The sequence below is a fragment of the Lonchura striata genome, chromosome 9 (genome assembly GCF_046129695.1).
Source record: "Lonchura striata isolate bLonStr1 chromosome 9, bLonStr1.mat, whole genome shotgun sequence".
Classification (NCBI taxonomy): Eukaryota; Metazoa; Chordata; class Aves; order Passeriformes; family Estrildidae; genus Lonchura; species Lonchura striata.
Window position 1 is genome coordinate 12465849 of NC_134611.1, and position 12228 is coordinate 12478076.

At 51.2% G+C, this 12228-nt stretch overlaps 1 protein-coding gene across 1 annotated transcript; it reads right to left on the reverse strand.

Annotated features, from left to right (window-relative positions):
* Positions 1-11404, reverse strand: LOC110469847 (cytochrome P450 4B1). Its single transcript, XM_021529002.2, has 12 exons — positions 11166-11404; positions 7180-7324; positions 6488-6532; positions 5856-5983; positions 4216-4340; positions 3949-4100; positions 3239-3345; positions 2570-2760; positions 1978-2111; positions 1766-1830; positions 1482-1564; positions 1-737 (listed from the first exon to the last, which is right to left on the reverse strand). The coding sequence occupies exons 1-12, from the start codon at positions 11343-11345 to the stop codon at positions 569-571; spliced, it is 1524 nt and encodes a 507-aa protein (XP_021384677.1). The 5' UTR covers positions 11346-11404; the 3' UTR covers positions 1-568.
* Between the last annotated feature and the right edge of the window lie 824 nt (positions 11405-12228).

Genomic DNA, 12228 nt, shown 5'->3' on the forward strand with positions numbered 1-12228 from the left:
TTGCAGGAAAAATTATTGGTTTATTAAGACAAAAGTTACAGAATATTTTGAAGTTTGAGCAGAGTTTCAGAGCCCAAACTGGAATCAGTGCTTTCAACAAATGAGAGGCCCACTGAGTGTGAGAAGTGAGACAGAGGTCTGTCACAGGCTGTCCCCACTGCAGGAGAGGAGGGCTGACCTCTAGGCACTGAGGAAGGTGCTGATGACAGAGCAGGGCTGGAAATGGTCACAGATTTGGCCAGGGCACGAGTGTGAAGGCAGGATTTGGTAAGAAGTAGGCTGGTGGGACCTGCAGATGTTCCCAGACCAGGCCAGGCCCACCCTTATGGCAGTGCAAGGGGACAAACAGAGTGGCCGTGGCTGGCTGCTCTCAGATCAGTGCCCTGGAACAGACAGTCTGTGCAGTGGCATCCCAGCCTCACCTGAAAAGGGCTTTCAGCTGGTGGATGAAGCACAGAAATCAGGAATCCTCATCCCCAAATCCTGCCCTGCACTTCTGCCCCAGAAACACACTGTCCTGTCATCTGCTTGGCTCCTCCCTCTGGTGAATGCAAGATGTTTTCCAGCATCAGCGGATTTTCTTTAAATACAGGTGAATCCCATTCTTGGAGCGAAGGATGACCCGAGTTATTTTGAGGGGAGGCGTGGCAGGGTCGGGCGAGAGCTCGAAGTGCCGCAGGGTCAGAGCCAGCGCCACCTTCATCTCGTTCATGGCAAACTGCTGCCCGATGCAATTCCTGCAGAGAAACAGCAGCTCAGCCAGCTGCATCCACTGCTGGGCACAGCGACCCTGCACAGCTGCATCCACAGCTGGGCACAGCAACCCTGCACAGCTGCATCCACTGCTGGGCACAGCGACCCTGCACAGCTGCATCCACAGCTGGGCACAGCAAACCCACACAGCTCCATCCCAGCCCTCCCACACCAGCACATATCCTCCCCCTCTGCAGCTCAGGAGGCCCCAGAGGCATGGGCTGAGCAGGAGGAGCTGGGAGGAACATCGGGAGCTCCTGATGTGTGGTCAATGAGCATGGACAAGGAGGGGGATGGGGAAGCCAAAGGACAGGCCAGCAGGGAGGAGGTGGTGGGTCTCCAAGCAGGGAAGGTCTGCAAGGTGTTTGCCTTGAAGGAGTCAGCACAGGGCAAAGGGAAGGACTGGGAAGAGGGGGAAAGGGGGGAATCAAAGGGCAGGAGGGTGGGGTGGGGTCTCTGCCTTCAGGAGAGGAGAGCTGGTGAGATCAGAATGCTGCAGGCTCCCTGCAGGATGCCAACAGGACGTTCCACAGCCTTGGGACCCAGTTCCCTGTCTCCAGAAGGGGCTTGGCAATGCTGCCTTCCCATTTTGCCTGCTGGTATCAGAACCCCTCTGTTGCACAAACACCTATGTCCTCATTTAACTATTTAACTGTGTAATTCTGCAGGGCCAGGACTGCAGGTGGTGGTCTCTGCCCACTGCTCCTTCAGTGTTCAATTCCCTTTACCTCATTCCAGCAGAAAAAGGCAGAAAGGCATGAGAGTGCCTGCCAGAGACATTCTCGGGGGAAAAACGCAGAGGGTCAAACACCTGGAAATGAAGAATATGCAGCAAGAAAAAGCGATTATTTAAAGAACACAGTACTGACCGGTTTCTTGAGAAATGTGACACCCCTTAATTTATAAGAACCCCATAGCAGAGAGAGAATTATACTTTTCTGCTGACAGGTGAAGGGTACATGAGAAGAGGCATAAATGGAAAAAGTTATTAGGAGATGAAAAGAAAACTCACCAAAGGATCTTTCCATACTTCAGGGTTTCTGTGAATGAGGTAAATGCTTATTGCAGTGACGCTGCCTGGAAAACAATGGAGGAGGAGAAAAGGGCTCAATGACAAAGAAACCAGCCAACATCTGCACAGCCCTGCCTGAACATCTGTGCCAACGAGGATGCAGCTGGTGGCTGAGAGCAGAGCTCTGTGCAGCAGGAATGGGATTTACAGACCTTCGGGCAAAGTGCGTCCGTCGGGGAAGGTGACGGGTTTGCTGAGCTGCCGGGACACGCCAGGCACGGGCGGGTAGAGGCGCAGGCTCTCCTTGATGCACATGGTGCTGTAGGTCATCTTGCCCAGGTCCTCCCTGTTGGGACAGGCAGGCTGAGCCCCACACTCACTCACTGCCTGTGCTGGGAGGTCCCTTCACCCACAGCCATCCAGCCTCTGAGCTGACTGCAACACAACAGAGGGACCCACAATGCCCAGCCACAGGCTGCTGGAGGCTGATGGTGCCAGGACACTTCTGAACAACCTGAACAAGCTCAAGTACAAAGTGACAGGGAAAAGTGAAAAGCGCATCCATGACGTCCTGTGGTGAGAAAATAGGAGAGAGCAGTGCTGGTGGCCCAGGACTTGGGATGGCATCCAGAATGTCCCTTCCAGGGTGGCAGACTTAGCTGAAGGATCTGCTCCATCCTGTGAAGTCCCTGTGCATGCAGCAACCTTTAGCACCCCCAGCTTTTGAGCCTTGAAGGTACCGCTCACTTAGAAGCAGCAGCAATAGGAAAAGAGTGACCAGCAGGGGAATTGCTGCAGCCTTACCACTGGATTGTGTCCCGGTCCCCCAGGATGCCCTGGATCTCCTCCCTGCAACGTTGCTGGTGCTCAGGGTGGACTGCCAGGCAATAGAAGAGCCAGGAGATGCCGCTGGCTGTTGTGTCGTGGCCCTCAAACATGAATGTGTCCACCTCAGCACGCAGGTCCTCATCGGACAGTGCAGCTCCATTCTCATCCTAACAGTCCAGAGACACTCTCAGTGGCCATATATATAAAATTCATATATCTATTACAATAACACACACACACATGTCAAAAAATATGCAAACATCCCAGTAGGAGCCATTATATTCTTTCTGCTATTGCAAAAGGGGTGATGACATCTGTGGGATACATGTAAACAAAATCACTGTCTGTTTACAATTAATTCAGAGCTCCTTTCCCTTCACTTTTAAATCTCTTTATCCCCCCCATATTAAACCACCAGGACTACAGAATCCCTCTGCATGCTGTATACCCAAAAAGACACTGCCAACACTTCAACAATGGAAAACTGGATCACCTTGGCCTCTCTTCAATTGGGTGGGACAGGGCTAATTTTTTCTTAATGGCTTGTGCAGTCCTGAGTGTCTCTGGTGGCTTGTGGCACCCCTGCAAAGACTGACTTGCTTTTGCACTCTGTGCCTTGCCACACACACACTCTTTGCCACTCACTTTGGCACACAGCAGAATGTCCAAAAAGTCCAAATGTCTCTTCTTCCGTATCTTTTCAAATTCCCGTTCATCTTTAAGGGATTCCTTTCGCTCACGGATCACCTTGTCTGGGGGAGAAAGGGTTAAAGGTTCAGCAGGGCCAGGAGATGCCAAACTGCAAAACTTTGAATGCAAAACTCAGAGTTTTGCAACTCAAAAACTCATCTCAAACTTTGTGGCTTGAATGCAAACCTCACCCAAGGAGATGAGCACTGCTCAATCCATGATGCATTTGACCTGTGCTTCTGTATCCCAGGCACTTTGGCTTTTTCAGCAGCGTGGCCACGAATGCCATGGATATTGTCATCCTTTTCTTTGTTCACCATGGACTTCTCGGCCTACTTTACACACCCCTCATGCATTTAAATCACACCTGGATTGGAATGGAAAATCATTCCTTGCACTGATGTTGCCTGTAGTGCCCATTCCTTGTCTCACCGTTCTCTGACCATTTTACAGGAGCATTTCCAGAGGGAAATTCCTCCATTAGTCCAGTTCAGTGACTGACTGAGAGACCCCTTTGATTTCATGCCTAGATCAGATCACCACTGCAAGCTGATGCCCTGCTTGGATCTCAGCTCTGAGCCTCCGGGCAGAATCACTGCACAGGCAAGGAGAAAACCTGACTGCCTCTGTCGGAAGTTTTGGGAGAGAATGCCAGCAGGGAATACCTGTGTGGTCATGAGCGATCCTGCAGGCCTTCCTGAACTGAAACCCCTGGGGGCTGAGCCAGTAAATTATGTCATTGTGGTAGGGGAAGATGCGGAGGCGCTGGTGCACCCTGTGGCAGAGGTCATAGACAGCCTGGATGTAGGTGTTTTTCCTGGAGAAAGGGGAATAGGAAACTTGTAAAATTGGGAGCACAGTGACAAGCCATTTGCCCATTTCCCTTCTGAGCTGCAAACTTCCTGCCAGGGTTTGGGGCAGCCAGCACTGACCTGTTGGTCTGGCAGTTGCTGTGACAACTGAAGGCACATTTCATGATGCTATCGAGAGTCATCAAGCTGATGTGCTCAAAGAGCTCCACTGGCTTCCCATCTGCTGCCAGTTTCTCCCACTTATCCTAGGGCACAAAGGAGACAGAAATGGGAAGACAAGGGTCAGCTCTGCATGATCTGCAGTTACCCCCTGGTTAAATGAGTGCTCAGATAGAGATACATCCCAGAGAAATGGGAAAAAAAGAAGGGGGTCTCTATTTGCCAGCAAAATCCCAGAGAAGAGAAGCCAAGAGTGGGATGGATGATTAATCTGAGATTTGCCTCAGGAAGCTGCTCTTCTTGCATCCTGGTGGTGAGCCCTGCTACACCCTATCCTGAGGCAAGAGCACCCTGGAGAAGCCCAGGACAGGTGCATTTCTGGGTGATGGGGAATTACCTAAGTCTTTCCTAGGATGTAGAGTGTTTTTCTGTACAGGAGCAGCATATGCTGGCATTGGGCTTCATTGGGTGCGTTCTTAAGCACATTTGAGTTTGATGCCCAAGAGAGCAAGGTTTTTTCTGCCAATGATATCTGTGCCAGTATGTTTTGCCAACAAGTAACACAAGAGCTCTTGCTCAACTCTTTGCATAGGGCACCCCTAGAGAAACTATAAATCCTGCCTCTCTTCCCCAGCAGACACGAAGTGATGATCAATCCTCGAGGCTGTAGGGAATGAGTGGACTTAAAAGCTGAGAAAGGGAGGGAAGAGCACGGTGACATCTGAGCTCCACAGCACCAAACCAGGCTTATGGGGACAGATGCACGTCCTGTCCGTAGCACAAGCAGCGATTGCCACCTGGTGGCACGGGCTCACACAATTGGCATTCTGCACAAGGAATTTCAAACTCCCAGGCGCTTCTGAGCCTTGCAAAAGCTCTCCTGGCTCTCCAGCCCCCGGCTCCTGGCTGCTCCCTGGGCCAGTAGGAGGAATCCAGCCAGGAACTATTTGAGGCTGCCAGGGAGGTTGGAGTGAGGGAGGTGAAGGAGAAGGAATAGATCCAGCATCCAGAATCCTCTTTAACATGCACAAAGCCTGGTGCCCTTCTCCTGTAATTTCTACTGGATTCCATCCTGCCCAGCACCAGTGGATTGAAGAACAAGGCATTTTCACTGTTTATGAGGTATGACAGGGATTGCAGTCCAGTCATGGGTATGTTGACAGCAAATAATATCCTTTAACCTTAGGTCACAGCATAGCTCTGCTCCCACCTTTATTTTTGGCGGATTTATTATGAACATTTATTTACCTCAATTCTTTATTTAGACTAACACCTTATAAGAAGTTGCTGTTGGAACTGAGATCATGCACGGTTTGGGGATGGTAGTAACATCAATCCTGAAGTCTCAGCCACAGATCCCAAGGCAATACCAGAGACATTGCCATTGCAGGGAGGCTCAACCTGCTCATCCCTTCCAAGGGATGCTGATCCCTTCCAGCTCAAGGGCAGGGATTTGGGGTGACTCAGAAAGATCTGCCACCAGGACACAGTGTGTCTTTACAATTACCAGATAAAGAAAGGCCTGCTCCAGCATCTACCTCCTAACCAGACAGGATGGGGAAAGAAAAACAGGGCAGAGAGAGGAGCATCATGAGTCCTACCAGCATCACGTTTGTAGATTCTGCCATCAGGGCCACGTACGGCTTCAAGACATCGTAGTGAAACCCTGGGGTCAGGAGTTTTCTGTGTTGGTGCCATTTGGGCCCATGTAAGATCAGCAACCCATTCCCTGGGAAAACACAGGCAAGGCATGTTTTGCTGGGCACAAGCAGGCTGCTCTCAGCTGTCTGCATGGAGTGTGATTAAATCTGCTATCTGAGCTGCTGTGAAAGGGTATTTCCAAATGCTGCCATCAGTCCCAGGGCTCCCAGAGCAAAGCCCTGCTCACCAAAATGGCACAATGGTGTCTCTGAGAAGAAACACCAACACTACTGGAAAAGAGAAATTCAGAACAGCAGATATATTTTTCACCAGTCCTCCAATGAATTTAAGATTCCCCCACCACTGTCTGTGCTATCTATGGAATGTAAGTATTTGTAGATATGTTATGTCTGAACTTACCTTCCCTGAAAATAAATAGAACTACTTAGCACTTTTTTTAGTAAATGTAGTCATTTCAAGAAGCTTTTAGCTATAACTCCATCAAGGAACAGGTACAATGCTGTTCATTTATAGCATGCTTTTTACTAACTTCAGAATCATTCCTCCCAGGCAAAGCCCAGGGAATACATACCAATCCATGGGATAAGGTGCTTATAGCTGATGTTATCCTTGGGATCTGTAAAAAAATAAAGAGAAAATAAAATGGTAAATATTTCAATAGCATGAATCCAGCTTTGCAGCTGAATGCTCCCTCTGGGCTCTCACTTTTGTTTGGGTATGAAGCAAAATCAGTGGCATCCGTGCAGAACTCCCAATATTTCAACACAAACAACTTTTTCTCTGCCAGCTGCAATAAATACATATAAAAGCAGATGCTCACACTGGAAAAAACAAGAATATTGGTAGTCCAAAGTCTGTGTAGTGTGATAAATGATTAACCCTCTCAGACATCACTGTTCAGCACCTTTTCTTCTCAATGCACTAAAGATACTTCTCTGCAGTAGAAGCCAGAACTGTGAAGCTAGAAAGAAGCTCCCAGGTGTCTTCTGCTTGCTGGAATCAGGCACTGAGCAGTTAAATTTTCAAGGAGCACTTGAGCAAGTCTGATTTTCCAGCAATGGATTTGGAGTCAGGTCAGTCCTGCAGCCCTGTGCCTGAAAAACCCAGGGCACAGCATGAAGGAGTGATATCTCTCCATGCCTTTAGATGATTTCTGCAAGAAAACTTTTCTGTGAAACCCTGCCTTGCTGTAAATTTTGAGGCAGGCATGGAAAATCTGCAGGCTGGTGTTGCTGCTCCCCAGCTGAAGCCATAATCTCTCACCTCCTCTGTTCAACAGAACCTTGGCATAGTCGGGATCAGTGACAATCAGGAATGCTGAGAAACTCCCAAACCACATAGCATGAGCATGTGGGTACTTCTGTGCCCAGAGCTCTACCTTGTCCAGCATCTCTTCCTCCTTGAGAAACTAGTTGAAGAGAAGAAAAGAGAAAGCATTTACAGATTTGGAGGGGAAAAATTATATATATAATCTCCCAATACACTGTCTTAAAAGCTCAATGTCTTTCTAAGCACAAAACCAGATAAGGAAAAACAAGGTGTTTTTCCTCCATGTTTACAAAGCATGGGAAATAGAGATGTTTGCTACTTTTAAAGCTCCTAAAAAGTAATTCTTCCTTATCACTTGACCTTAAACTAGAGAACATCTATAGGCACCGTGGTGGTGCCTATCAGCTCATATGTGTTATCTGCTCTTTTTCCATGGCCACCCCACAGATTTGCCTCAGACAGTATCTGCATTTTGTGGCATGCAACTACATTCTCATTTGCACATGGCTGACCAATTAGCACCCTGCAGCTGGGAGAAAATGCAGCAGCCAACAGCATCACTGCTGGGTCTGCCCCAGTGCAGCTGTGGGAAACCACAGCCTCCCCCAGACATTTTGGTGGGGAAGGCCAGTGTCCAGGAAAAATTGAACAGAATTAGTCTAAAGTCACCAATGGATCACTCCAGACAATGGAACACTGATTAATAACATTACATTAAGAATTAATTGATTTCAGGGTATTGAATTTTACAGGCAATGAAGAGCAGGTGCTCCCCTAGAAAGATTTATCTCCTATCCTTGGAAGCTGCAATCTGAGGAGCAGCATGAGCACCAGCTTTCATATCAGCAGCAGTGGCAGGTTCACTCCAAAGTAATCACTGCTTTATTGCTTTACAGCTGGTGTTGTTATGTACAGGAAATAGACAAAGAACTAATGGAAAGACCCACAATCACAGGCAGGGGAAAAAAATCACAGAGACAAAACCACGTAAGATTCTTTTTCCTTTGAAGAGAAACTACTCTGGGCCAATATGCAGGGGGAAAGATTTTGGTGAGCTAGGTCTGACATAGCTGCTGCTGCTGCTTTGACCTTGAAGCTTGAAGATTAATTAAATCAGCATACTGGTGCAGAAACCAGCCTCAAAGCCACCCTGTTGCTGTATCAAGTGAATATTTGTTCAGTTGCTTTAGTGCTGAGTTAGCTCAGCTTTCAGCGTGGTGTTTCTGGCTGGTGTTTCTCAATCTAGGACATGGCTCATACTGAAATGATCAGCCACCTGTGGCTTATCTTGGAGAGGATACTCGTGAGCCATGGGGTGTCTGCCAGGGGCACATCCAGGTTCAGCTCCAAGACTGAGCCCCCCCTTCCTCACAAGCTGGGGTGTCCCTGCAGCACATCCCATGTGCCTCCCACATTCAGCAGAATGATGAACTACAACCAGTTATTACAGAAAGCTCAACTTCACTTACTCAAGATTTTGAACTTAATAAATAGAACCATCAATCTCTCTGACTTCAGGGATCTAGTTTTGGGGCAAAAGCAGGCAGCCCTCCTCAGCACCCACCTCTTCAGCAAATGCCAGCAGAAGCAGTGCTTGGCACAATGCCTTTACCTATGTGACCCCTGAACATGTGAAAGTCCCTTTGATACAGCCGCCTGCTTCTCCTGTTGTGGATCACAAAAAACATAATGAAAAGTAACTGGGAGAGGCTGATCAAGTCTCGCTGGCAGAAGTCCTAATCCTAGAAGCCTTTGCCTCCAACCTTGTGTTAGAGCAGCACGCTTGGCTTGTGCTATCAAGAACCCTCCCTGTGCTGGCAGAGGGTTGAATGGGTTTATTTGAGAGGAGTGGTTGCCCTCAAGGAAACCTGTTGCACCAAGCACACCTGGAGCAGAGGGTGTAAAGTTCTGTGAGCTGCAGAGGAATAGAAAGCTCTCATGCCTTAATCACGGCTCCAGCTACCCAGCTCTGCATAAAAGACCATTACTTCTACTTCTTCTTCCCTTGGTGGCTTGAAAAGAAAAGTATAAACCCCACTTGGGTCTAAAAAAGAAAGGCAATTGCCTGATCTCATGCTGAAATGCAAGTTTTGAAATGGATCCAACACTAAAAGCATCTGGGAAGAGGCTTAAGGGCACTTTTAATGACTACACTCTGATAGCAAAGAAAGAAAAAAACACAGGAGAAAGAGGAAACAGGAGCTGAAATCTGAGCATGAGGCTGTGCTGCATGCAGCCAGAGGGGGCTGGCTTCTCCCCAGACAGAGCAGAAGTAGACAAAGGGCTGAGGGACTGACACCCTCCCTGGGCCAGCAGGACAGTGACCCTGCTCTCCTCTGCTTCCCACCAAACCCGGCCATGGGGAGTCAGTTTGGTCAGCTCAGGGCTGGCAGTCTGGGCTTTAACGAAATTGTGCTGCTGCAGTGAGACTGAACAGCTCTACACAACCTCTTCCTGATATTTTAATGTAATTTCTTCTGAGTGATTTGGATAAGCAGACACTAATACCCAGAGAATGCATTAAAACAAAGTGATATATTCCCCGGAGATCCACCCAGAGCATGACAAATAGGTTTGAGATTCTAAAGTGGATCAAAACTAGGAAACAATCAGTTAAATCAGCAGAACAGGAAATGTCAGTGCTCTCCCTAATACAGCTCACAGGTCCTTCTGGAGGTGTGTGCAAACTTTGCATTCAGTGTGTGCCCAGAACATTGCCAGTTTCTTTGCTGGCTTGGTGAACTGTTAGGCTTTGGGGAATTCAGCAGCATTAATCAGCAAATTATTAAATCTTCTAAAAAGGAATTCTCATACAAACATTGTCCGAGATAAAAGTTGAGGCATGAACAACCTAAGCATGATGACAGCAAGTGATTGGCACAAATGGTTACATTTCCTTCCAGGATAAATAGTCACAACTAACAGAAGAACATACTTTATTTAACTGCAGTTTTAAAGTCTAACTGGCAGTGTAACAAAGCTCTGAACTGGCCCATCTTCACGCTTACATTGCCAAAAGACTGCTTGTCCTGTCCAGCACAGTAAAACTGGCACTGCCACAGCACAGAGACAGCCCTGTGAGGTCTCCTCCTGATTTTCCACTTTTCAGGGTGCCACTTATTTAATGTGCCACAGAGGTGGCCATGGCAGGACACCAGCAGAGTCCAGTAGAGGGCAAGGTGATTTTAAACAGCCTTTAGCACATATGGAAAAACCTTTTGCATCAGGCAAGCTCAGTTACCCCCTGATGAGTTGTCAAAATTTGTTTGCCAAGGCATCCATGGTGATATGTGTGGGCAAGTGCATACCTCGGGGAATAATCATCCGCGACACCAGCGACCAGAACAAGGTTCGCCTATGTACGTGGGTTTAATAACTCATGATTTTAAAGCAGTAGTAAGAAGACCCACGGCCCCTGAGCTGGGTGCAATGCCTGGGATGTGTTTTTTGGCTGAAAAGTGGCTCAGAACGATCCATTGTCAGGTTCACCTGGCCACGAGGCCGACACAAGCTGGCAGGGGAGAGAAAGTGCCTCTGGATAGCCGGAGCAGCGAGCATCTGCTCAGCATCCATCAGCAGGGAGAGCTGCAGCGGCCCTGGCTGTCAGAGGAGCGGAGAGGTGACAGTGGAGGCTGCCCCGGGACAGAGCAGCACGGCTCTGCTCCGTCCAGCTCACATCCAGGCATGACCCTGCCTATGCTGCGCTACCGCTCTCTACTTGCGAAACAGCCACCACCCTTTTCCAGCGCGCAGTCCGCAGCAGCCTGCGGAGCTCTGCGTGAGCCACGCTCTCGCCAAGCATCACAGACAGGGAAAGCACATTGGTTTGGATGGGAAAAGGGATGCCCGCCTCTCGCCCACCCAGCAATTCTCCCGGACCACGGGGACAAGTGCCAGCAGCATCATTCCCACACGCCCCTCGGGAAAGCTGCTCCCCGCATCCCCCCGCTCCCGGCAGCGCAGAGCCGGCTCTCCCCCACCTCGTGGACGTGGCCGAAGAGCCAGTGGGTCGGGTGCCCGGGGAAGTCGGCCAGCGCCCGGAGCAGCTCCCGCCGCCGGTGGAACAGCTGGATGACTTTCAGCAGCACGCAGGTCAGGCAGAACACGGCGGCCAGGTGCAGAACCCTGGAGACATCCACGCCCAGCCACAGGAGCTTCATCTTCTCGGTGAGAGCCGCCAGCCACTGCCCCCGGTGTCCTCCAGCGCCCCGGCGGCACCGGCCGCGGCAGCCAATGCGGGGCGGAGAGGCAGGTCCAGGGTCTGAGCCGCTGCCAAATCACGGCAGCGCTTGTTGGGAGGGGAGGGAAAAGAAGGGAAGGGGAGCATCCCGCGGGAACGCTCTGCTTGCCGCCGCACCGGCTGCGAGCTGCTGCCCGCCCCGAGTCCCCGCCGCTGGCACCGGCCGGCTCCGCGCCGGGACCCCAGGCTGGAGAGAGCGGGAAAGACCGTACTCTGAGATTCCTCTTCCCGAGGTCTTCATCACCTATTCCTGCCTCACGAGGTTTCACCTTCATCTCCACGCATTCCCATCCCGCATCCCGGCTGACAGCTCCCGCTCTCCTTCCCCGTCGCCCTCCCCGCTGTGAGCCGCATCCCAGCGCCGGCCGGGACAGCATCTCCCGGCAGCGAGCGCGGGGAATGCCGCACCGCGCCGGGCCGGCGATGCCGGGCGTCAGCCGAGGGCCGGCCACCGCGGCAGGTAGAGAGCAGGCAGCTGCCGGGCAACACCCTGCCACCGCTATCGCCGAGCCGGGCGGGCGAGGGGTCGGAGGGAAGCCGCGGCAGACGGCAGCAGCCGAACCGGGCCGTGCGCCGCCGCGCCTCACCGCCCCTTCCCCGCCGGTCCCGCCCGCCGGCGGCGGGGCTCGAACCCGCGGCGCTGCCCGCGCCCGGCGGCCCGCGCGGGGCGGTCCCGCGGCGGCCAGTGGGAGCGCGGCTTGCTGGCAGGCGGGCGCGGCGCGGCCCGAGCGGCCATGGCGCGGGCGGGGCGGGCGGCGGCCGCGGGGCCGGGCGAGCCGCCGCGGGGCCGGCGGGGGAGCAAC

What these genes read in the sequence shown, in the direction of transcription:
- LOC110469847 (XM_021529002.2), bottom strand. Translation starts at nt 11,345, where the DNA reads ATGAAGCTCCTGTGGCTGGGCGTGGATGTCTCCAGGGTTCTGCACCTG. An exon ending in AATCTACAAACGTGATGCTG is followed by an intron (nt 4,341 to 5,855) that starts GTAGGACTCATG and finishes TTTGTGCCCTAG; the next exon opens with GATAAGTGGGAGAAACTGGC. An exon ending in GACCGGGACACAATCCAGTG is followed by an intron (nt 2,112 to 2,569) that starts GTAAGGCTGCAG and finishes CTGTCCCAACAG; the next exon opens with GGAGGACCTGGGCAAGATGA.